General features: G+C 36.6%; 1 protein-coding gene across 1 annotated transcript in view; it reads right to left on the bottom strand.

Annotated features, from left to right (window-relative positions):
* The window catches only part of LAMA2 (laminin subunit alpha 2), a 653,829-nt gene that overhangs the window by 488,520 nt on the left and 138,056 nt on the right, over positions 1-27,253 (bottom strand). The window contains exons 2-3 of the mRNA XM_081529101.1: positions 15,230-15,400; positions 8,974-9,086 (exon numbers count right to left, since the gene is read on the bottom strand). Of these exons, the coding sequence (XP_081385227.1) occupies positions 8,974-9,086; positions 15,230-15,400 (284 nt within the window). The remainder of the gene's footprint in view (positions 1-8,973; positions 9,087-15,229; positions 15,401-27,253) is intronic.

Raw genomic sequence — 27,253 nt, 5'->3', positions numbered from 1 at the left:
GATCTGATTTTGTGCTAAGATCAATGTGAGTGCAGTTCTGAAAGTAAAGCGAAGGGGAGACAACCAGAACTAATGTTCTGCACAATACAGACACTAAAGCTGGTAGTCACCTTTATTAGTGACTAAAAAGAAAGAAAAGAAATATAGCACTAAGCCGTGTCTGACTCCTGCGATCCCATGAACTGTAGCCTGCCAGGCTCCTCTGTCCATGGGGTTCTCCAGGCAAGAATACTGGAGTGGGTTGCCATTTCCTCTCCAGGGGAATTTCCTAACCCAGGAATTGAACCCAGGTCTCCCGCATTGCAGTCAGATGCTTTGCCAACTGAGCTACACAGGAAAGCAGTGATTAAAAGGTCAGCACAAATTCATTTAGAGAGAGAATATGCTTTCTAATTAACCACATATCCTACTTGTGACACTGAATCAATGATCTTAAACTAAAGGAACTGCGAATTTAATTATATTCTGCTATACTAAACAAGACATGTCATATAGGACATTTTGAATATGTAGATTATAATCTCCACTATAGTTCTATATTCATCAATTTAGCAGTGACACAAATAATACCAAGAAAAAAATTCAGTGATTTGAAGAGCAATCATGAACCATACTTTCATCACATCTGCTGAGTTTCTGACAGATGCTGAGTGCCGTGAGGTATAGAAACAGTCTGTGAACTCTGTCTTCAAGAATGTTCAATCCAGCAGGTCTCCAAGAGACAGATTAAATAGACTTTGTTGAAGAGAATCATATTCAAACAGGACTATGTAAATCTTGCCTGACTTTTTAATATATCACATGTGTGTCTTCCTTATTTATAGATGTGTGTGTGCTCAGTTGCGCTTGCCTCTTTGAGATCCCATGGACTGTAGCCTGCCAGGTTCCTCTGTCCATGGAATTTCCCAGGCAAGAAAACTGGAGTGGGTTGCCATTTCCTACTTCAGGAGATCTTCTCAGCCCAGGGATTGAACACGCTTCTCCTCCATCTCCTGCATTGGTAGAAGATTCTTCACCACTGAGCCATATAAGAAGCCCTTTTATTTATATAATGGGATACTAAATGCAGGAATATCATTTACAACCCCTTTCTACCTCTTAACTATACCTATCCTATGCTTTTCATGCTTTATTATTACATAAGGGATTAATTACATTAACAGTTCAAGAAAAAATGGTTCTATGTAATTCACAAGAGTCCCTGATGGTTCTGTGGTAAAGAATCTGAATGCCAATGCAGGAGACATGGGTTCAATCCCTGAGTCAGGAAGATCCCCTGGAGAAGGAAATGGCAACCCACTCCAGTATTATTGTCTGGGAAATCCCAAGGACAGTGAAGCCTGGTAGGCCAGAGTTAGACATGACTGACTAAACAACAACATACTATTCACACAGATTTCAAAACTATAGTAATATTTATATAGAAATACTAATTCAATCTCCTCTAAAACATAGCTGTCTTTTTAAACTGTTAACCAGTCTCACTAGATATGATTCTATAAGGTCAATGAATAAAATATTCAGGTCAATGAGATATAGAGTTGACCTCTGCAGTTGGAAGACAATCTTTCTTGACAAATGTAATTTTAGTTTTGGGGGATAAACCAGGAAGAGAAGGGAATTACTTATTGAAATAATGGAGATTCACACATAACTGATTCTGTGGCGTACCTGGATTATACAGGAATGAATATAAATATGTTTTTTAAAAGTCTTTTAAAAATCTGCCCCTCTATGTTTTAACCTACTTGCCAATCAACTCTCTTCCTAAACAAACCAAAGTGCAGGTCTAAGAAACTGGCCAGATTTTTAAAAGTCACAAAATGAGATCAGATATTATAACACATATAGTGAAAATCTGGTTGGATAGCCATCTTATTAATCTTCACTTCCTTATTACTATCATTTAAATTGATGTATATTTTTCTTTGCCATTATACTGGGGATTTTTTTTTTTCAAGTTTATGCTGATACTAGGTCATTTACAATAACTGTAATTGTCAGATGGAATTTAGTTGTTACATTGCTATTGTCCTTATTTCAATTTATTGCCGTGATGTTATAATATTTATTTTGCTAATATAGAACTCGGGGTACCAGCATGATTAAATTATTTGCTCAATATGTGATATGAGTAAATAGTAGAATTGGGAAAAATTAATAATTCCGTAGTAGTAAAAACCTAAAACAATTCGTAAAATAAGTACCTACTTTCTTCTCAGTAAGTAGTATATTTTTCTAGTACTTACCTTGAATGTTAAAATACCAGGGAAATTCCCCAGTGTAATCTGTAATGATGTAATCAAGGAATTGTGATGGTGACTGCTATTTAAAATAGTAATTTATCAAAAGTATTCCACAGAGAAGCCAACTATATATCAATGACACACACACAAAAAAAACAACTGGCACTTGTTGAAATTCATGCATTTCAAAATAAAAAGGAGAACTAATAAATGGTCAAACCTCTTGCCAAATCAATGGCAAATAAACAGTTAGTGATATTTACCTATTCATTATAAAACTGATGCCCTTGTCTCCTAGCTGAATAATAGCCATATAATGATGAATAACCTCTTAATCCTTCATGCTGTAGGTGAAAAAGACTGAAGTTATGCTGTTTTGGAGACATACTCAAGTGTAGTAGAAAATGAGATCTGTTTTATGACAAAAGAGATGTTGGCTATACTCTCCGATGTAAGTGAGAGGATAATCTGGTATTTCTTGAATCCAAACAAGGTATGCACCCCTTGAAACCATATACCAAAAATTTTCCCTAAAGTAGGTCTTCAGATAACAGTTTAGTAAATACTGGCATAGTTTGGAGTCTGAATTCAGACAATTCAGGACGAAATTCCAGTCCTGCCTGTAACAGACTTTATTAAAAGGCCAAGTCACTTAACTTTTTAAAGTCTCAGCCTTCTTCAACTATTAAGAGGGATAATAATACTAGCTACCTTATAGGCTAACTGTGAGAAATAAATGAAGTAATAAAGATGTCCACATTTTCTATGTTGTCAATGCATTATAATATGCCTTCCTTCAGCTTTGCTCCTTAATTGAATAGGTTATAAGAACCTATTCACAGTTTGTTACTCCAAAGCCTGAAGCCAAACAAGAGGTCTAAAGCCCTTTCCTGTCTGTGGAATTCCCGTATAAAATCTGGTAACAAAACCTGTTTAGCTTTTTAGATCATTAAATCATTGACTAAATTAAAATCTTGAGACAAGCATAAATAAGGATTTGTTTTATTTTGTAGATTGCTTTCCCCTTCTCTTGAACACATGATAAGTTGATTTACAGGCGGTAAGAAGGGCTGAAGTGAATAAGAACATGGGTGGGCGCCATCTTGGGTTATGAGACCATATGAGGACACATCTCTATACCACTCCCACTAGGCGTATTTCAGACTTTAGAGACAGGTAAATCGATCTTATAAACATATTTCTGCCACTTGTTATGAAGACTGAACTATAAAAGATGTCTGAGTATTCACTCATCTTAAGGCCATTAAACAAAAGAGGTAAATGAGAGAACAGGAAAACAAGTCCACAATACCTCTTGAGATACCATGTGAGAATATATGAGGGGAGATGTAAAGAAAATGGGAAAATATAAATAACTTTATTGAAAAATGGGTTTTCAGATGCACACTTTGACCTGCGGAATTAATAACGATTGGTATGTTGAATGAAAATGATTTAGTAAAAACTTGTGATTGCATCATTCAGTTATGAATTAGAAGGAAAAAATGCTGCTATTTTTAATAACAAATACAGGCATACTTTGGAGATGCTGCAGGTTCAATTCCAGACCACTGCAATAAGGTGAATATCTCAATAAAGTGAGTCATATGAATTTTTTTGGTTTCCCAGAGAATTTAAAAGTTCACACTATACTGAAGCCTACTAAGTGAGCAACAATACTGAGTCTAAAAAAAACAAAATACCATATCTCAACTTTAAAATACTTTATTGCTAAAAAAAATGCTAAATATATCTGATCCTTCAAGGAGTCACCATCTTTTTGCTGGTATTGAGTCTCGACTGGAAGTTAATGGCTGCTGAATATCAAGGTAGTGGTTGCTAAAGGTTGGGGCGGTTGTGGCAATTTCTTAAAATAAGACAACATTGCTGCATTGATTTACTCTTCCTTTCATGAACAGTTTCTCTGTGGCATGTAATGCTATTTGATAGCATTTCACCCAAATGCTTTCAAAATTGGAGTCAATCCTTTCAAACACTGCTGCTACTTTGTCAACTAACATATGTAATATTCTAATTCCTTTTTTTGTCATGTCAATACTCCACACAACATTGTCACCAAGAGTAGACTCCAGTTTCCTTGGTCATCCATAAGAAGCAACTCCCCATCTGTTAATCGTGAGGTTGCAGGAATTCAGTCATATCTCAAGCCCTGGTTCTAATTCCAGTTCTCTTGCTATTTCCACCCCATCTGTAGTTACTTTCTCTACTAAAGTCTTGAACTGCTCCCAAGTCATCCATTAGGGTTAAAAATCAACTTCTTCCAAACTCCTATCAATGTTGATATTTTGAGCTCTTCCTATGCATCACTAATTTCTCAATGCCATCTAGCATGTTGAATCCTTTCCAAAAATTTTCAATTTATTTTGCCCTGACTCATCAGAAGAATTACTATCTATGACAGCTGTAGTCTTACAAAATATGTTTCTTAAATAATAATACATAGCTGTTGAAATTATTCCTTGATTCATGGATTGCATATAATGGATCTTGTGTTAGCAAGCATGAAAACCACTTAAATCTTACTGTACATCTCTATCAGAGCTCTTAGGTGACGAGATGTGTTGTCAATGAGCAGTAATATTATGAAAGAATCTTTTTTTTTTTTGAGCAATAGTTCTCAATAGTAGGCTTAAAATATTCAGTAAACCACCTTGAAAACAGCTTGCAATCATCTAGGCTTTGTTGTTCCATTTATAGAGCACAGGTATAGTATTAATAGATTAAGCATGAGTCACATGGGCCCTGGGATTTCTGGAATGGTAAGTGAGCATTGGCCTTACCTTCAAGTCACTGGCTACATTAGCCCTTACAGGCAAAGAGAAAGTCAGCCTGTCCTTTAAAGATTTTAAAGCCATGTATTGACTTCTTGCCTCTAGCTATAGAAGTCCTAGATGGCATCTTCTTCCAATAGAAGACTATTGAAAATCTGTTGTCCCTACTTTCATGATTATCCTCTGGATAACTTGCTGCAGCTTGCATCTCATCTACATCAGCACTTGCTGCTTTACCTGACACTTATATGTTATGGAGATGGCTTCTTTCTTTAAACCTCATAAATCATTCTCTACTGGCTTCACAGTTTTCTTCTGCAGCTTCCTCACCTCTCTCAGCCTCTGCACAATCGAATAGAGTTAGGGCCTAGCTCTGGATTAGGCTTTGGCTTAAGGGAAGGCTATAGCTAGTTTGATCTCCTTTCAAGACCAATAAAATGTTCACAGGTCAGCAATAACGCTACCTTGGTTCCTAATTCATTGCAGCGGCACTTTTAGTTTCCTTTAAGAACTCTTCCTTTGCATTCAAAACCTGACTAACTGTTGCAAGAGGACTAGCCTTCCGCCTATCTTGGCTTTTGACACGCCTTTCTCACTAAGCTTATTTAATTCTAGCTTTTGATTATAAAGTGAAAGATATGCAACTCTTCCTTTCATTTGAACACTCAGAAGCTATTGCAAGGTTGTTAACTGCAGTGTTAGTAATTTCAATGTTGCAAGTCTCAGGCAATAGAAAGGCCCAAAGAGAGGAAGAGAGATGAGGAAATGACTGATTTGTGAGCAGTCAGAACACGTGCAACAGTTACTAAGTTCATCTTCTTATATAGGTCCATAGGTCCATGGTTCATGGACCCTAAACAATTGTAATAGACCTTGCTGGTCCGCCCCCTCCCACCTGACCTGGCTCATCTCGTGAGGTCTGGGTGAAGAGGTTTCTCCCCACTACTTGCAGCACCAGGTTGGCGTCTTTGGGGAGTGTGGCTTTGGCACCTGGAACACAAGACCTCTTGCCACTGTGTCGTGTGCTCTGCTGTACCCTCTGCCTCTGGGGTAGCGAGCATCCCTGCTGTTGCCACATTTCTGAGGGTGAGTTCCACGGAAGGAAGGCTGCCGGCTTCCTTCACCTTCATATTCCCTGCCCTAGGGTACCAGAGCCCAGGCCTCCACGTCTGGCTTGGGCAGAGTGCCAGCCACCTCGTAAGCACCTTTACAAGCAGCCACCTTTGGGGAAATGGAATGGAGGAAAGGACACTGAATGAGAAGTCTCATCATCTGGGCTGCAGTCTTAACTTGGCACAAGCCAGGGTCACAAGGGTATTGCTTCTTCCACCTGGGTCACAGAATGAAGATGATGCAGACGAAAGCCACAGCTGACTCTTACAATCACGTTGCAAGAGTGAGAAAAAATCCTTTGTGAGATCAAGCCCTGAGCCTTTGGAGTAGGAGCGCTGACTCCAAGACCCTAGACTACCAGAGAACTAACCCTAAGAAGTATCAAACAGTGAGGACTCACACAAAGGAAACCACTTGAATACAAGACCTGGCATCACCTAACCACCCTGTGCAGGACGCCTCATCTAAACAAGCTCACTGCATGTGGGTTCTTTACCACTAGCGCCATCTTGGAAGCCCTTACTCATTTTTTACTCATCAAAAAAATAAAAGTTGTAATAGCAACATAAAAGCTCACCAATCACAGATTACATATCAAATATAATAATAATGAAATAGTTTGAAATACTGTAAGAATTACCAAAATATGACACAGAGACATGAAGTGATCAGAGACAGTGAAAAAATGGTGCCAAGAGACTTGTTGGCCACAGAGTTGTCACAATCCTCCAATTTGTAAAAAAAGAAAAAAAAAAAAATGCAGTACCTGCGAAACACAATAAAATGAATCACAGTCAAACGAGCTCTGCCTGTTAACATTACTGTGGTTGAGCGCAAAGAATAGTATACATTATTTGAGCAAATTATATTAATAGTTGAGTGTCTTGCTCTGTGTGTGATCTAAAAGCATAGGTGGAGAGTAAACCTGAGCAATGAAACATCACTATTTATTACTTCTCTATCCCAGGAGATGACCCAAGACAATAGACAGCAGACTCATTCCTGACTGGAAAGTTAGACTGCAACTTTTAGTGACCATATGACAGGGGACAACTGCTGTGACTGGCAAAGGATGAAGCTGTCTTTATCCAGAGAGGGATGAAGTCCATTTTGAGGCTAGGATGTTAAGGGAATTCATGTACAAGATTTCACTAAAGCATAATTCATCAGTGCATTAGTTTGCCTGCCTTCCCAGATTGTACTCTGAGACTTCCTGACAAATACTATTAACTCGAAGCTGATATTCAGTTGCCCATATGAGTAGAAAATCAGTAAGGGCTTCCCAGATGGCTCTAGAGATAAAGAACCCAGCTGCAATGCAAGAAGATCCCCTCGAGGAGGGCATGGTAACCCACTCCCTTATTATTGCCTGGAGAATCCCAAGGATAGAGAAGTCTGGCGGGCTACACTCCATGGGGTCGCAGAGTCTGATACAACTGAAGCGACTTAGCACAATGAGTAGAAATAAATCCACACCTGTGGGCAATTGCTACAGTACTGAGTCCCTGCCACTACCCTGCTGCTCAGGTCAAAAGGAGTTCCAGATAGGTGGAAAGAGTGTCTGCCTTGAGGCCCACCAACCAGCTCTTTGCAATTCCTGAATCTGTGCACCCTGACCAAAATGGGCCCTGAACCTAAGGGGGACAGTCTGTACTCCTGTTGATGACAAACAGCATCCATTAGGGAGATGCCTGGAGTCCATCTGGCCTCCTGAGAACGTAACTAACTCCCATTGGCTGGTGCTTTTCCCCACTGTGACCACACGTGAAAACACAACCTCTACAGTGTCTGTCATTAGCTATTTTAACTACATCTTCGCCACTAACCCCAAACTCCTCTGCTGCTCTGTGTCCACAGTGTCAGGGGGACTGGCTTAGAGTCTTTCCTATGCTGACTGCAGAGAGTGAGGATGGAATAGGCTGAGTTAAAGAAGTCATCTAGGCTCAAAATTTCCAGTCTGAGCCTTCAGCCAGTCAAAGAAAATTTGTATTTGGAAAAACAGTTAAATATAGGACCATTCTTCCAGATTCCACCCTATTTGCAACCCTAAATAATTTGGGGTGATGGTTATTCTTGACTAAACATTTCAACCTGAGCTGAATATGGTGAACAGAAAGGAGAAAGAAATTAAGCATAGAAGGCACCTAGACCTGTGTGCCACCAACACTAACAGACTCCAATATCAACTTTTATACAACTACAACGCTTGTTACCTCATTTACTGGCCCAAGTTTAAGTTAAGAATCAACTGCCACAGCTTGTTTAACTCTCAGTAATGAGAGGCAATTTACTCAAGAGCCTTGTTATCCAAGAACTTTTAGTATACACACCATGAACAGAGTAGCAGCACTCTGCTAATTTAAAAATTAAAACATGAGAATTCCCTGGTGGTCCAATGGTTAGGACTCCACACATCCATTGCTGAGGGCGCAGGTTTCATCCCTGGTTGGGGAACTAAGATTCTGCAAGACATGTGGGTGACCAACAAAAATAAAATTTAAATGGTACTATTATATTTTATGTAAAATTTTGTTGATCAATATTCTTATCATTAACCCTCATTAGTTAGAGTCAGCTCCTAATTCAGTTTTACATTCCTCATGTGAATTCATTTTAATTGTGCTTTAGAAATAAATGCCAAATATTATTAAATAACAATATACTAAATGAATAAATCCTTTTGTCACTGTGTCAAGAAAATAATGGAAGGTAATAAAAGAGTACCCTTTCACCCAAGAACTAGTAAGTATACAACTAGTAAATGCAAATACAATTTCAAAGAAGAAAATGATAAAATCAATAAACAAAAAGAGGCACTATACCTGCTGTAAATCCAGCGTAATTGTAACATAATGGTATTCAATTCCATTCTTAATACTGGGACTCTGCCACCAAGTGTTCTTGCCATCAATAGCATTTGTAATCGGGTGCCTCTCTATTGAATCAGCAGCAACATATGAAAGAAGAAAAGATCATATAAAGAATGTATAGCTGTTTTTACAAGCAAAAAGCAAAACTAAGTTTTCTGCTAAGTTTTAATGTCAAACATTAAAATAATAGAAACAGAGCAATTTGTATCTCTAAAAGAATTGGTTTAATGTAGACTTTTTCACAGCACTCTGCAAGGTAGTATGAAATGGTTAAATACTTAAACTATGAGAAGATGCTGTTCAGCACTCTGGCTATCAACTAAAATGGGCAACTTTAAAGATAACTACAGAAATTAAGTGTGAAAAAATAATATTGAAATCTAATTGATGTGTCAGTCATTCACAGAAGCAAAAACTCTACTGTTTGAGCTGGCTGTAGTATGCCATCAACTTTGTGAACAGAAACATAAAATCCTGAATTGTGGTTGAAAGGTACTTGAAGATTTGCCCTTCTGACACATACATTATTACCAAGACTTGAGCAATTCAAGATGTATCTGGTTTTAATATAAAATGCTGTCAAATCCATCCTATGAAGCTTTTTGCAGTCAGTCCTCAATCTGCCAACTTTGTATTTAAACCATTATTTAAAAATAAAATGAAAGATACTCCAAATCTCCCATTCAGGATGATACCCACTCATCCCCATAATCACTAACAGTGGGGTTCCGGACAATAAAGACAAGGATAGGACAGCACATGAACCCCATCCTACCAATAAAGCATGGGTCTTCCCTTGCCTTTACTCCAAATAGATGAGAACAGGACCTATTGTGAGAATTAAAGCAAGTCTGGAGACAGAAAAGAGAAGTATGGATAATTGTTGCTACCTCCCTAGACAGTCCTTTCTTACAGTTCCTTTCTTCTTATAATCCTCAAAACTCACGGATTCCTTGTCTTCTCCCACTTAGTTCCATGCATCTCGCAACAGCAACCACTGCCTCTGGAATGCCAAAATTCTTGTTCCTTTTTGGTTTACAGTCATTCATTCTTGTATCTATGCTTCTTATTTCCCAAGTAATACAAGTTCTGCCCCTAATCTTGCCCAGCTCAGGAATGGGTGAGGATGGCAGGAGTGAAAGGCTATTGAGGATGTTCCTATTTCTATTCCCAGGGCTGCAGTAAGAGTTCTTAACTCCCTACCACCCTACTTGGAAGTCAGCCTATTTGCGTGCAGAAATATAAACAGGGAAGAGGTTAGCTTCCCTGCTACTCTCTGGTAAATATAGATTAATTATTTGGAGTGTCAGTCCTGAGAACTTTTATAACACTAATCCTTTGGAAGGCTGTCTCAAATGAATGGCTTAAGAATATTCTTTTATTAGAACATAATCTTTTTTGCAAATTGAAGGAATATTTCAAATAATGAACAAACCATATCACTATGAGGAACAATCGTGGACTCTCAATCTGTGGACATAATGCAGTAATATAGCCAGGTGTTTTAAAGATACTGGTGATGAAAGCACATAAGATTTGAACCATGAAGCTCTGGAGAATGAGAAGCTGGATAGTCCACCTGGATCCACCATTTAGCATTTAACTGCCCATGGACAAGTCACTTAAATGCTGTGTCATTATTGAAGTGAGGATAATAAAACTCTATTCATGGTACAAGTTCCCAAAATCTTAACTTTCAGAAAAAGTTAAAAAAAAATGTATGTGAAAGAGATTTGTGGAATTGATATGACTTCAAAATATATACCAACTGTGGAATTATATCACAATTTGTGGTATAACTCAAATCAGAGTTACAGCTCTTTATTTCTTCAAGTAATAGTACTGTCCAGTCTAGTCTTGCTACTACTACTACTTAAGATATCATCACTTGTTTCATAAAATGGAGGATGTTTAAAAACAACAGTTTTAAAAAATCATAATATTAAAATGAAAGAAAATTCTTCAACAGGTATTCATTTTATCTTCATTAAAAAATTGGAATTTTGTTCTCATTTTCTCATTTTGCCATGGACCAGTAAAAATATTTTGGATGGGAACTCTCAACTCACAGAGCTACCAGAAGAACATTATAGTCATTAATATTCTTACCATTATTATGTATATGTGAAAAGTGAAAGTCATTTAGCAGTATCTGACTCTTTGCAACCCGAAGGGCTGTAGCCCACCAGGCTCCTTTGTCCATTGAATTCTTCAGGAAAGAATACTGGAGCATATACATAGAATGAATTATATATCTGTTCAAAATATGCAGGATTCTGAATCTTTACTGGGGATAAATTATATTTAATATATTTTTTTTTAAATAAAAACCAAGCAGGCCTCAATGCAAAAGAAATCTGAGGGTAAAATAAAATCATCTTTCAAAAAATTTATAAAAACAGAATATTTATTAAATTTGCCATTTTCAGATTGTGAACATTTTTATTACTTATTAATTTTATTAACATAGTCTGCTATAACTTTAACTGAAAATACAAAGGTTTTTACCTTTGATTTACTTATGGTAATATGAGTTTACAGGACAAGACAAAAATAATTTATTTATGCTGGTAAATTATTTAATTCAAATGAACAGCTTGATGGACTTTGTTTTCTATCACGTCTTATAATAGCAGTCCACTGAGATGAGAGACCTTATCTCATTAATGAAAAGCAAAATTGCTGAATAAATTTAATAATTTAGCACTAGTTAACTCATTCTGCTGAAGACAGGGAAAGTGTTAGGTCTTTATAATAACAACAAATACCTGAAGATAACAAAATATCAAATAAATGCCCTTGGTGGTATGAGTGGGTGCTGAAATCGGCACATTAGAAATCAGAACCATAAATGAAATATAACTTGCATTGCTTATGAAGAAAAATAAATATCAGAGCATATGTTCCCTAAACATCCTCCGGAACCTTCTTTCCAGATTGTGGGTTTAACACGTGATAGAAAAATACACACACAATCACATTTCCAAATCACACCTGTGGCTTGTAGGTAATTGTGAGAGGAGCTATGTAATTGGAAATTTTGAAATCTACCACCTCAGGTTAAATTGATATGAAAATTAGTCATGAAAAGGAAGACTGGGAGATGAATCAACAGTTAACCATAATCCCTATTATGAAAGTTTAATCATAATTAATTTGCAAATACTGATTAACTGTTGGCATATTCCCTTTATTTAAAAAGAGACAGAAACTTATAACATTCTCATAGTTGCTCAAGTCAATCCAAAGGCTAACTGCAACTGAAAATTGGCAAGGGAATCGTTGATGAAGTAAAACTTTCAAACCGCTATTTTAATTGGAAAGCACAGTCCATTAATAGCCAGGAGGTTCAAATTTCCCTTTCTTTGTGTGGTAATTAAGTACAGACCTTCCAGATTCATTCTAGCTGTTCAGTCAATTTGTGGAATTTTATCATCTGTTGCTCCAACTTTTACTAAACTATATCCATGTGGATTACTGCTAAATTTTTTTTATTCTTGTGGGGTATTATTCTTTCTAAATTTCTGATTCCAAAAACATTATTTTGAAAAGTAATGAAGCATTACATTTCATTCAAAATTAATCACATGAAGTAAATTTAGGCTGTGATAAGTTTTAAAAACTTACCACAAGTAAATAAAATGGGAAATGCGAAATGCAACTCGTATTTGCCTTGCTTTGCTAAAACAATTACTCACTTTTTTCTTGCTGAAATATAGATGTGTTCCATTGGGACACAAGAGACCCTAAATATGGAACTCTGAAGAGCAGAGTGACATTCACTCAAGGACTTAACTTGGTGAATACATCTCACTCATTTTCCCAACAAAAGGTCTACTCAATTACTGTCTACCTGAATCTTTGTACCTTCCTTCCATCTGTATCTGTATACACATTTCCTTCAGTTTCTCCTTTTCTGGAATGTCTTTCCCTCTTCTCACAGATAATTCAGGTTTTTAAAGCCTTTCTGAGTCTGACAACCTTCTTGGAACTCTTTTGTTACCTCGGGTTCCACTGATGTTTTCTTTCTTCAAAATTCTACATCATCGATGACATGTACCCTAAGGTATAGACCTGAGTTTACCCTAAGGTATAGATCCTTGAATATTTGTTCAATTGCCTTTTATACCCAAGTGCTGTTTATCCTAACATTGTACTTGTAGACAGGAACTATAAATATTTATATTTATATACATACATATCTAGATAGCTCAACATATATACAAAACATGCATGTATATATGCACACACAAATACACATATATATGATTTTACGAACTTTATCTAACTCTCTCTGCTCAACCCATCCTCAAAACACCCTCAACCACCCCTATAATCCCCTCCCAATCATTTCATGTCTCCAGGCTTTCTCACATTCAATGAAATCAAGGCCACCGATTCTGGCACCAAAGGCAATTTCCTTCCCACGAAGCTTCATCTTCTTCCCTAATGAACCTACAGCTCATAATCCATCATTTCATTTATTTTCTAGCCTTTACCTCAATTTTCTTGTCCTGATGTTTCCCCTTACTCTGACCTCAGCTTTTGCCCATACTATTCTATATAAAAAGAATAGCAAATAGATAGGATGTGTTCTAATATCCCCCCTCCTACACAAATAACAATCTACATCTTAGAAAATAATGAGAGTCATTTAAAAGATAAGAAAGGTTTCTGAAGCTTGGCATCTTTGGTTTCTTAATTTTTTCTTAAAAACATTCTGTGATATATAAGACGAGCAATCGTATTCACAAAAGTCCCAGTTCTTCAAACATAACAATATTAAAGTTTTCAGCATCTCTAAACTGTATAATAGAGACAGGACTATGCAATCTTCCCTTTAACCAGCTCCAAGAAAGAAGGCAGGGTACCTCCCAGCTTTCTTTCAACATAAAAAATATAAATTCTGAGAAAAAGCTTTTTCACTTTATAAGCACCTCAACTTTAAACCAAAAGAGAGGAAAAACTAATTTTTAAAATAATATAATTGTGAAACTGTATCTCTATTGTAATTCACCTCACTGATAGTAAGTATTCACTGCATTAATATCTCCAATATTTGATGATTTCTCAATGTATGTCTACAAATCAACTCCCATATCTAGAATTATCTCACACCATTTTCCCCTTATCCATATAAATACTTTACTGACTGAACCTAATTCCTTATAATTCTCTGGATATATCATGATATTTCTTGTCTTCAAATTTCTGTATGCTTTTTTATACACATTAATTTTCCCCTTTTCATCTTACTAACCCTTATTTTCTAAGCATATAGGTCATTTTTTTTCCCCAGGAGTCCCTAGGTGTTTCCTTAGCACGCAATTTACTTTTCTGTCTCCCCTATTTCCCTTCCTAAGTCTTTAAGTCAAGGGCTTTGTATGATTCAACACTCTGTTTCGAACAATGCATTACCTGGAGTCTGTCTTCAAATGCTTGCTGAATAAATGCATGAATGAGTCTGAGATATCAGTGTGGTTTCTAGAGAGCTTTGTATGACACTTCTCCTTAAAACACTATTCCTGTGGTATTTAAGCATACAGACTGGTTCCGCCCTCTGACACTTTCATTTGCAGCCATTTCTAACTACTTGTAGTTCTCCCACCAAGTATGTTTCCTATCTTATTCTGAGCCCCTCCTCCTGGCATTCCTTCTCTTCCCTGTCTCCTCTTTACATTCTCAGCTCATATTTGCCCTTGGATCTCAGTTCAGATGCCCTTCTGGCAAGCCTCTAGCTATACCAGGACTGAATCCGTGACTCTCCTCCTTCTCCCTAAAGCCCCTATGCTCATTCTTTCCTTGATACCTACCACACTCTACAGTAATAATCTGCTTCTTGCCACTTCAACTGAGCCAGAGACCACATCTTATTCCTACTGTATTCCTAGCACAGTACCTGGACATAGTGACCACTGATCTACTAAAGCCTTTATTAACAACCACACCCTCAGATACTTTTCTGCAGGCAGTAAAGTCAATGACTGCCACAGGTCTTCAGCTAGAAAACTCTCCTTAAGCACCATACCCGCTACACATAGGGAATTCTAATGTTTGTCAAGTGACAGAGAAGGGCTATAAAGCTCACAGTGGAAGAAAAGATCTAGAAATTGAGAAGACAAGCCCTTTGACTTTAATGCACTTTGGCCTCAACATTCTCAGTGATAGCTTCCACCCAATTCTATACAAGTTAATCCTAAATACATACGGTATGGATTGCTGCTGTTTTGATTGCAGACTCGACATTGAGGGTTCCTCACCGGCTGCCCAGGGACATGCTCTACCAATTTGCAATACATTTCGGGTCCTTTCTCTCCACATGTTGCATTTGTGGTGATGAGGGCATTGGAAGCAAGATTCAGGACAGCAGGGAATAAACCTGAAAAAGACGAACAAATGAAGGCGTGTGATTTTACTGCATTTTAAAATGAAACTAAGATAGGATGCTTTCCAGAGCATTAAATGAAAATACAATAATCAGTGATAATTAAATATCTGACTTAAGTATACTACATAAATAGCATGTGTTATCCAACTAACATTTCTTTTTTTTTTTTCTGGGTCTTAAATATGAATTCTAAAGCTATCTTCTTAATTTTTAACCTCTACTACTTAATCACAAAGTCCTGTCTCTAAAACACACTTTTTAAAAGTCTGCTTATGTTATTGGCACAAGTCTTACTGAAATTTCCATCCTGCATTTCAGCTGTTTTGTGAAATTAGTTAGGTTACAATTTTTAAAATAATTGGCTCATCCCAGAACATACTCTATCTACCTTTACACACTAAATTCTCTATGCTAGTAAATGATATGTGATTAAATAAACAAGGTTTCTCTTCTGTTTTTCATCACTATTTTGCATCTGTTTATTTTGCTTAGACTCAATTGCGACCTCATGGACTGTAGCCAGCCAGGCTCCTCTGTCCATGGGATCCCCCAGGCAAGAATACTGGAGAGGGTTGCCATTTCCTACTCCAGTTTTGTGTCTAGCTGTACAATTATTATTTTATAAAATACATGTTGAGCACACACAACATCAGATACCATAAAAGATTTGAGAATGAAAATACCATTAAGATGGGCTTACTGTGGGAAGTGATCCTGAACTGTATCTTGGAGGAAAAATAGAAATGTATTTGGTATAGAAAATGAAGGGAAAAAAGCAAACATGCCAGGCAGAGGGAATATTATATGAGTATGGACTTTATTCTGAAAGTTTATGTGGATGCTGAGTGACTGACAGAGGACTGAGTTTGTAACTGTTCTAATCTATTAGATTATGTGATCATATATAGACACAGATACACATATAAGTTATGACAAACCTAGACAGCATATTAAAAAGCAGAGACATCTGTATAGTCAAAGCTATGGTTCTTCCAGTAATCGTGTGTATAGATATGAGAGTTGGACCATAAAGAAGGCTGAGCACCAAAGAACTGATGCTTTCAAACTGTGGTGCTGAGGAGACTCTTGAGAGTAACTTGGACAGTAAGGAGATCAGACTAGTCAAGCCTAAAGGAAATCAATCCTGAATATTCATTGGTGGGACTTATGCTGAGACTGAAGCTCTAATACTTTCGCCACCAGATGCAAAGAACCGACTCATTGGAAAATACCCTGATGCTGGAAAGATTGAAGTCAGGAAGAGAAGGGGAGGACAGACGACAAGATGGTTGGATGGGATCACCAACTCAATGAACATGAGTTTGAGCAAACTCCGGGAGATACTGAAGAACAGGGAAGCCTGGTGTGCTGCAGTCCATGCGATCACAAAGAGTTGGACATGACTGAGCAACTGAACAACAAGCTTCTACAAACAAAACCACTTTATTTATATACAATTCATCTCAGGCAGGAGCCAATAACTCTAAAATGGCCCCAGGACACTGTCAGGTTTACTCTGTGATTTTTGTCTCCCTCACCTCTGACTAGTCCTGACCTTGACCCTGACTTTGGATTCCATTTTGAAGGTATGGGTGAGACTCCCCATGCCCTGCTTTGGTGCAGCCCTATGGGAATAATGCTGAAGCTGAAACCAATACTTTGGCCACCTGATGCAAAGAACTGACTCATTTGAGAAGACCCTGATGCTGGGAAAAATTGAAGGCAGAAGAAGAAGGGGATGACAGAGTATGAGATGGTTGGATGGCATCACCGACTCAATCGACATGAGTGTGAGTAAACTCCGGGAGTTGGTGATGGATAGGGAGGCCTGGTGTGCATCAGTCCATGGGGTCCCAAAGAGTCAGACACGACTGAGCCACTGAACTGAACTGTGAGACTTAATTGGAGTTGGTTAGGCCTGGAGTTTTTCAGATCTGAGGAATCATGGGAGGAAGCCAAAAGGAGATGGTGACTGGTGAAAATTATTTTTCTATACATTGTTATGTTCTAAAATATAGAACTGAATTATATCCTAAATTTCTCACATATGAAATATATAAAATGTGAGCAAAATTACATGGTTATGAAAGGATTATGGGTATAGAGGTAACATTAAGAAGCTATTTCATATTCATTAAATAATATGATTTAATCCACACTAACCCCATTGTGTACTTTTTATTAGTCCCACTTTATAAGTGAAGAAAATGCAGCTCAAAGAAGACAAACAATATGCATCAAGTTGTGAATTAGCAAGACCAATAACTAATTTTTGAACTTAGCTCTTTAACTCAGAAGGCTAATTCTCACTGGGGCTTAAATAAGAGCCAAAACCTGGTTCTCAGCAGAGCTTATCAATTTACATACTTGTTAAAAGAAATAACTTATCCAGCCTCCACCCCTTTGTTGTTTCATAGAGTTTTCCAATCATAAACTAAAGACATCAATAAAATTTACATTTGCTATCTTTCAGTTCTTTCCATTGACTTGTTTCTGTTACATTTATTGATCATGAGCTCGAAATTAACCTCTTCATAATGTACTTGCCTTGCTTTGTGGTCAAGGAACAGTGGCCTTTTGAAATTTTATTAGCTACTTTGTTGTTTATTTTTAAAAATCAGTAAAGTGTACTGGTCAAGGAAAGTCTCCAATTAGTTGCTAATGACCAATTTGAATAGTCAGTTGATATCTGAGCGTTTATTGAATCTTCAACAGGTTGTATTATAGAATGCAGCCCACTTCATTATAAGTTAAATCTGTTAGACTGTACCTATTTATTTCCACTCAAAAGCAGCAGAGTAATATTTATTGCTATATGCAATATGGGTTACTTAAAGATTATATAAACATTGCAAGTGTAAATGAACTACAAGTAAATGGTGAACCTTTATAGAGTATTGACTTACAACCTCAATTCAAATTGAGGTCATGTAATGTTAATGACATAAAAGCCAGTCATCATTATGCACACAATTATGACTGACATTTTTCTTCTGAATAGTATCTAGACTAAGTAAATGTAGATGGATTTGTAGCTTAAAAAACCAAATCTAAACAAAAAACAAATAATATTTATTTTCACTATAATGTATATTTCATTAGAGATTAGAATATGTACACTAGAGAATAAAAAACATACTGTTCTGTAATATATACATTTAGTAAATAATCTAGAAAAAGGCTAAGTTTATGTAATGTGAAAAATAGAAATTCTGCTATCATATGGTAAACATTTAGAAATGTGCCAAATTTTCACTGTTTTTATTTGAATGTTTTTAGGCTATATTTGCTTGCTCAAACACTGTGCTATATTCATGCAATTTTGCATGATCTTGATGATCTAACTTAAAATCCCACATGTTGGTTTCAAATGGCAGAGACATCTTTAAAACCTGCATATGGAGATTCTACTTTATTAATGTGGAGTTGTTGTTTTGTCACTCACTGTCTGACTCTTTTGCAACCCCTCAGACAGTAGCCTGCCAGGCTTCTCCATCCATGGGATTTTCCAGGCATGAATTCTGGAGTGGGTTGCCATATCCTTCTCCAGGGGATCTTCCAGATCCAGGGATGAAACCTGCGTCTCCTGTATTATAGGCGGATTCTTTACTGCTGAGCCACCAGGGAAGACCAATCGTGGAGTAGCTACTGTTAAACTGTTCACAGATAACAGCTATGAATTCTAAACAAAAAACATGGTTTAAAATTTCATACTTGAAGACATTGAAGAGCAACCCAAAACAGGTAAGTAAACCAGGAGGGATGTATATGCTTAGAAGGAAGATAATGGATGTCTCAGACTGCACATGCAAGGTGACTAAAACTCAAACCCACATTTCACTTTCTTTTTAACTTTACTGTCTTGAAGAACCAGAAACAGAACTAAGAACAATTACAGCTGCTATAAAGTGAGGAAGAAATACTAGAAAATAGAAAGCCACAGGAACCTCAAAATATGCATATAAATTCTTCCCAAGTCTCTTATCAGTACCAGATATACATATATGCCCTAGGCAGGCTCCAAGTTCACTGGTTGGGAATAAATGAACAAATGATCAGAACAAGTGATCATAGTTGCTGCATTCCATAGGCATGCCAAAAGTTTGGAGTTGGAGTCCAGATAAGTAACTGCTGCTGCTGCTGCTAAGTTGCTTCAGTCATGTCCACCTCTGTGTGACCCCATAGACGGCAGCCCACCAGGCTCCACCGTCCCTGGGCTTCTCCAGGCAAGAATACTGGAGTGGGTTGCCATTTCCTTCTCCAGTGCATGAAAGGGAAAAGTGAAAGTGAAGTTGTTCAGTTGTGTCCGACTCTTAGCGACTCCATGGACTGTAGCCCACCAGGCTCCTCCGTCCATGGGATTTTCCAGGCAAGAGTCCTGGAGTGGGGTGCCATTGCCTTCTCTGAGATAAGTAACTAATATAACACAAAACTAAAAGACTGATGACTATTCTTCAAAAGAACATAACAGAATCCCGAGTTTTCTACCATGGACTGTTTATAACATTCAGAATGCAACTGTGTAAAAGAGATATCAGATATACAATGAAACAACAAAATGCCACCCATACTTATCAGAAAGGCAGTGAATGGAAAACAACACTGGTATCAACCAGATGTTGAAATTAGTATACAAACAACTTTAAGCAGCTTTCATAACTATGATCACAGACATATACACACAAATGCTTATAATAAAAAATGAAGTCAACAGAAACTACAAAAATACCAAATATACATTTTAAAACCAAAAAATGCAATATCTAGAATAAAAAAAAAATCGTTACATGAGATTAGCAAAAAATGTCAGAATCAAATAACTAAACTTGAATATAATTTAACAGATTTTTCCCAAGTTTAAATATATATTAATGTTAAGAAACATTGTAATGTTGCATGTGTGCATGCTCAGTTGTACAGTTGTATCTGACTCTTTGCGACCCTACGGGAGGTACAATGTAAGACATGACAATTAGAGCAAAGCAATAGTGGGTGAAGGGATCACAGCAAATGGACACACAAATCAGAAAGGCTCTTATGCTTTACATTAAGCAGTACATTATTTAAATGACTGACCGTACCAAATGTTTAAATGTTTTGGGGTTCAACTGGAATTCCACTCCATTGTTGTTAGGAGTATAAATTAGTACAACCACTTTAGAAAGCAGGCATTTTTAAGTAAATCTAAACCCAGATCTTCCTCATGACCCTCAAATCCCACTCCTAAGAAAATATTCAGGAGAAATAATGGTATATGACCATGAAAAGGCCTATACAAGAATGTCCATAAAAGCTTTCATCATAATAGCCAAATATAGAAACAGCTCAGGTTTCCATCCATGGGAGAATGCATACTGAAATTCATTGTGGTATACAATGGAATTCATACAGAAATTCATTGTGGTATACAATGGAATATTATTCAGCATTAAAAAGGATCAAACTATTGATATATGCCACAACAAGATGAATCTCAAAAGCATTATGCCAAATAAAAGACAAAACAGTTTACAAAACAGTTCATATGTTGTTATTCATTTATGTGATCTTTTAGAACAGGCAAACATATTGTGAAAATAAAACAGAATGTTAAAAATGGCTGACTTTAAGGGAAGAGGCTGGGAAGAGGCATAAAAGAAATCTCTGGGCTTATGGAAATATTCTTAAGTTTGTATTATACAGATATATATATGTATTTTAAAACTCAGTGTTAAAACCGATGAATAAGTGTTGCACTCACTTGTGCATTTTACTGTGTGTAAATTCTACCATAAAAAAGTAAACCAATATTAAACTTAATTTATGATATTCATGATGAAGTGCTTGGCACAAAGTGTGCAACAGATCAAAGTATAAAGATGGATACTTATATATGAATGAACAAAAGTATGATAAAGCATATACAGAGATACTAATTTTAGAATCTAGAGGCTAAGTATATGGATGTTTATTGTATGATTCTTACAACTTTTCTACGTGGGGAAAATTTTTCTTAAAATTTGGCCATATATAAAAATACTATATATACACACACATATAAGTTTATATCTGTGATAACTATATATACACATACACACATATATATACATTTCTATATATATGATTTATGTCATTATTTGGGTTTTATAAGTTATCAATACCAGTAACAATAAAATTTCAATTTGACATTTCTCAAATCAAATGCAGAAAATCTGATTAGATAGTATAAAGGGAAATAGTCTTTTCAGTTTTGTTCAGAATCAGAAAAACTGAGCGAAAGCAAGCACTGGATTAGCCAAACAGTAGAATGTCTCTCCAAGACACTTACTGGCTGGCAATTAGGAGGTTAATTTATTTTCCTTATACAGCTTTACAGTCCTTCCAGTTTTTATTTCATAAAAATGAAGAACTTTGACTTAGCATCATGTTTAATATGTAAGTGTTGTCTTTTGAAGAACTACAAGTGAGTCAGAGAGAAATGCAATTAATGTATCAGTAAGTGATCTATGGTGTGGCACAACTCAGACTCATTCCTTAGGATTTAGGCAATGTTTCTTTAGGTGATGATCTAGAATGCTGTTACCCAGTAGGAAAAAGAAGTCTATCTCAAATGTGAATTTTACCAATGAGGAAAATAATTCCCAGAACCTAAGTGGCACAGGTGGTTTTCAAACACAATTATTGCAAACCCAAATAAGTTAGAACTAATTTCAGTATTAAAGATCCACCCTGTCTCATTCCCCTTCCTTATCTAAATGAAAATCCTTTTCTCCTCCTATGTCACTCCTGAGATTTGCATCATCTAGTTCTCCTTTTCTCTTCTATATGCACACCACAAGCCAACTTCCATCACAGTTTTACAAGTCCATAATCTACTTCAAATTTTCCATTTTAAGAAAGCACTCCTTCAACCTTCTTATTGTAATTGAAGTCTTGATTGCCTCTGACAATCACACTTCCATAAATCTCCCCAGTGGATCCCTAGAATCACTGGGAGAGGAAAAACAGCCTCCTTCTGGCTTCTAAACGCTACTTATAAATTGGCTCCTCTCACCGTCACTCATAACTTTTTAAAAAGTCAAATCATCCAACTTTTCCAAGTGCTCCTCCCTATTAACTGACTTCATGAAGACCATCACCAAAAACATTGATAACTGATTCACAATAATCTTTATCCTCCAAATCTGTCATTCTTACTAAATAAATGAACACAAAATAATAAAATGTTATTGCATAGAAACCAGAAAATATTAATATGGTAGTTAAGAATAAATATGTCTTACTTCTAACCTTAATTCTAAGATTTCTGCTTCCAATGAATTATTTTGTCTCCAGCTTAATGTTATCTATCCTTACTTTCAGATAAGCATATATTAATACTACCTCACCATACATCCAATGCAACATCACTCACACTAGCCTTCCTTCATGACTCCACCTCCATTCATCTACCAAACTTCTAGGGAAATTATGTTCCTAAAATTAAGTCTGCTCACATCATTTTCTTGTTTAAACCTCTGTGAGTTGCTGGTTGCCTAATAAGATAAGCAGCCAAATTTCTTGATAATCTGAATGTTTGTAATCAGGCCACTATCTACCGCTCTAGGAAATTCAACTGTTTCCATCCTCTTTAATATCTCCCTACATGTTCAGAGTACTGACATCTTACTGTTTACAGATATATCAGATGTTTTGAAAATTCTTTGTCATGACATTATGTTGTCCATCCTGCATAGAATGTTTCCCTTTTTTGCATACATGGTCATCTACTCATCTTGCATGACCCCCCACAAATATCCACTTTTCTGTGAAAGTGTTTCCTGACTTTGCAACACAGAATTTGTTATTTCCTTCCCGGTGTCTACATAGTTCTTAGTTTATATTTTATTATAACCCTTATCACACTGAAACTTTTAATATCTTTTACAGTGGATCTCTAGTCTATAACATTATTGAATACAGGGATAGCGCTACCTAGCATATAATAGCACTCAAATTTAAATTTATTTAATGAGAATAAATTCATGTGCTTATGCATTTTTACAATCTTCCTGGAGAGAAATCTGGCAAAAAAAAAAAAACAAAACAAACTATTAAACTAATCAGATCCTTGATTTAGTAAAAATACAGAACTCTGTTTTGGTACCCTAGCTCAGTAAAATAATTCAAGAAACCCAAGCTATTTTAAAAATGCAGTAGACCTCTATCACTCTTGTTTGTCCAACACCCAGCCTCCATTTCTGTTCTTAGCTAACTGGCATTGTACTCAGTACTCATTGTACTCAGTACATTGTACAATGTTCTCATTATACTTAGCTAACCGGCACTGTACTCAAAAGGTATGAAGTACTCTACCATTTGCCAAGGATCTGGAAGTCAAGGAGATCTTTCTTTTCCCCTCCCTCTAGCAGTTTGGGCAATTTGTGCACATGATTTTGGCCTTGGGCTCCAACTCTGGAGTACCTGACGCATAGAGTTGGGGAGAAAAGGAAAATAAGATCATAATAGTGCAAGAGAAGATAGAACCAGTATGAGTAGGAAAGGAAGTGATGACAGGAATGTCTACAAAGGGACCCTGACTAGACTCTTCAAGCAGTGAAACGTAGGAATCACCTTGAGGTTCATCATCTTCTAAGCGTGGTTTTCAAATCTTTCCAGCAGTTGTGCCAGTTCTGTGATAGATTTCAAATATATTTCTGCTTAAGTTAAACAGTTTTGGTGATTTCTGTTGCTTGTGATCAAGAAGTCAGAGGGATATAAAGATCATATATTATGTCTCCACATACACATACACACACATACAGTGAAGATAGGAAGATTGAGAAAACAACTTTATTAAAAGTAACAGTATAGATAAATATATATATACATATATATAGTTACTCCATCTAAACATCTTTAGGATAAATTGTAAAACAATAGTAGTGAAAATAATCAACTTTTACCCAAAGACCCAAGGAGGATTAATGGTCATGTCCAAAAGGGGCCACAGTGTCACTTTAAATGTTTCCTGGTGAAACTTTCCTTCCAAGTTGTTTTGTTTCCAACATGCTCTTTATTTTGATTACGTTTGTGTGAAGTTTGGTAAACCAGCATTTTAAAATGACAGTGATCTAATTCATATCTTAAAATCTTCCTAATGTAGTTTGGCTAAAAGAAATCCTAAATACATTTTCTTGTTTCATCAGTTTAAACTAAATGAATATTGTCGAGTAGCTGTCTTCACTGCCTGTGCCTAGCATATTACAATATTTTTTTAACTAACATTCAGAGATATTGATAAACATATTTATATATTAATATATGTATTTTGAATTCTCAAATGTTTCTTGTTAACATCTACAGTCCAGCTCACAACAGTCGTCATTAATGTAATTGATTACAGACAGTACCTAGAGTTGGCTATGGGAAAATCATCCCATCAATGAATTCTCTCCAATATATTCAATTTATAAATAACTTTTAAAAATCATCACATATTTTTTACAATAATACCATACACATTTCTCCTTCTCTCTACTTCTCTGTCATCCTAGTCTTGGTTCACAATATTTCTCTTGCTTGCTTATGCTAAGCATCTCTCTCTTCTCAAAAGAATAAGAGAAAACTGTCTGTTTGAGTGTTTCTAACTTTCCATTTCAGTCTCTAGGTCTGTGGAGCATTTTTTTAAAATTTCATGCAGGCAAACAGAGACGTTTGCAAGTAATTCAGCATTTGAAAGACAAAAGAGAACCTGCCAATCTAAAATGTTCTAAGACTTGTCAAGGAAGAAAGGAAGATACTTGATGGAAATCCTGAGCTATGTGGGTGTGTAGGAACACATTGGTATAAAACAAAAATGGGACAAAACAAATTGTTGCTGAAGAGAATGATTTCCAGCTGTGCACTGCAGGAAGCAACTTAATGCTCTTGATCCATGATGCAGATGAAGAGTTTTATAGAACTAGAAAATCAGTCCAATTTGAATTAATAGCCATCTAGACAAAACAATGTTTGTAAACTGGGGGAAAAAAGAATGCTAAATCCAGTTTTCAGAATAAAAAAGGGGGGGGGCACTTATTCTAGTCCTACCCAGCTTTTCAAATGTGTCTTATACTGTTGCTTAGTTTTCCTCTTTTCAGCTTGGTTCTCCAAAAATAAATGGATATTTTTGGAGGCTTAAGGGTTGGTTTAGTTTCCTTTCTACTTTTTTAATCAGAAAAAGTACATTTTCTACTTAGCTCATGTTAAAAATTGTTTACTTTGTTCATTCTAAACAGACTAAGATGAACATTTAAGTATTTTGAATATCACAGGAAACAGAATAAACCAGATGCAAATGCACATCGGAGAAGGCAATGGCACCCCACTCCAGTACTCTTGCCTGGAAAATCCCATGGAGGGAGGAGCCTGGTCGGCTGCAGTCCATGGGGTCACTAAGAGTCGGACACGACTGAGCGACTTCACTTTCACTTTTCACTGTCATGCATTGGAGAAGGAAATGGCAACCCACTCCAGTGTTCTTGCCTGGAGAATCTCAGGGACGGCAGAGCCTGCTGGGCTGCCATCTATGGGGTCGCACAGAGTCGGACACGACTGAGGTGACTTAGCAGCAAATGCACATACTCCAATGGGTCTTTAGCAAGTTTTGCTTTTAGAATATCAACTCTGTGTGCAGATATTCTGGCTAAAATAAGGACTCCACGAGCCATAGTGAACAAGTGCCATCTTAGCACTATAGGATTTTATTGAATTTCAGACAAAGGATAATCATTGACCTTATTAAGGTATGATTACATCATCAATTCTCAATAATCTAAAACAATATACATAAGAAAATAACTGCCACTATGACATGGATTTCTGTTAAGGACACTAACAGATACATCAGGGAGGACATGACATTTCTACCACAATGACTCAAAGTAAGGCATTTGCATTCAAAGTTTCTCAAACGCCCCCAAATATATTTTTTAAACCAAATCTCTAACTACTATATGCACAGTAAATTGAAGTTGACCACACTGTATCTGAGCAAGAAAGACTTCTTGAAATGGATAAATTCATTCAGTCAGTTCAGTTGCTCAGTCATGTCCAACTCTTTACAACCCCATGGACCGCAGCACGCCAGGCCTCCCTGTCCATCACCAACTCCCAAAGTTTACCCAAACACATGTCCATTGAGTCAGTGATGCCATCCAACCATCTCATCCTCTGTCGTCCCCTTCTTCTCCTGCCTTTAATCTTTCCCAGCATCAGGGTCTTTTCCAATGAGTCCATTCTTCACATCAGGTGGCCAAATGTTGGATTTTCAGCTTCAGCATCAGTCCTTCCAATGAATATTCAGGACTGATTTCCTTTAGGATGGACTGGTTGGATCTCCTTGCAGTCCAAGGGACTCTCAAGCGTCCTCTCCAACACCACAGTTCAAAAGCATCAACTCTTCAGTGCTCAGCTTTCTTTATAGTCCAACTCTCACATCCAGGCATGACTACTAGAAAAACCATAGCTTTGACTAGATGATCTTTGTTCAGCAAAATATCATCTGTAGGGCTAGTATGAATAGATTCTTTATCTAACTTTAAGTTTATATCCCCAAAATACAGGTCCCCACTATTGGCATTTCAATTATTTTTTGAGGACCTGGTGGACACTGCCCTGGTCACAGAATGTCTAGTCCTTTCAATCTGCATAGAAATATCACCCATTATCCATTTAAAATTAGTATCCACAAGCTGCTTTAATTTTTTTTATGCTCCACTTGTAGAAAAATCTGGAATCATCCTAGAGGTTTTCAAAATCACATGATAAAAATAATTATTATAGTTAGGGCATTTATTTAGTATATACTAACATAAGGGTGCCCAAAATAATCACTGAGGGGGT

This window comes from Giraffa tippelskirchi, chromosome 9 (assembly GCF_054371585.1).
Source record: "Giraffa tippelskirchi isolate mGirTip1 chromosome 9, T2T-mGirTip1v1.2.pri, whole genome shotgun sequence".
NCBI classification, from domain to species: domain Eukaryota; kingdom Metazoa; phylum Chordata; class Mammalia; order Artiodactyla; family Giraffidae; genus Giraffa; species Giraffa tippelskirchi.
Note: the sequence above shows the minus strand (reverse complement) of the source record. Positions and strands in the feature narration are given on the sequence as shown.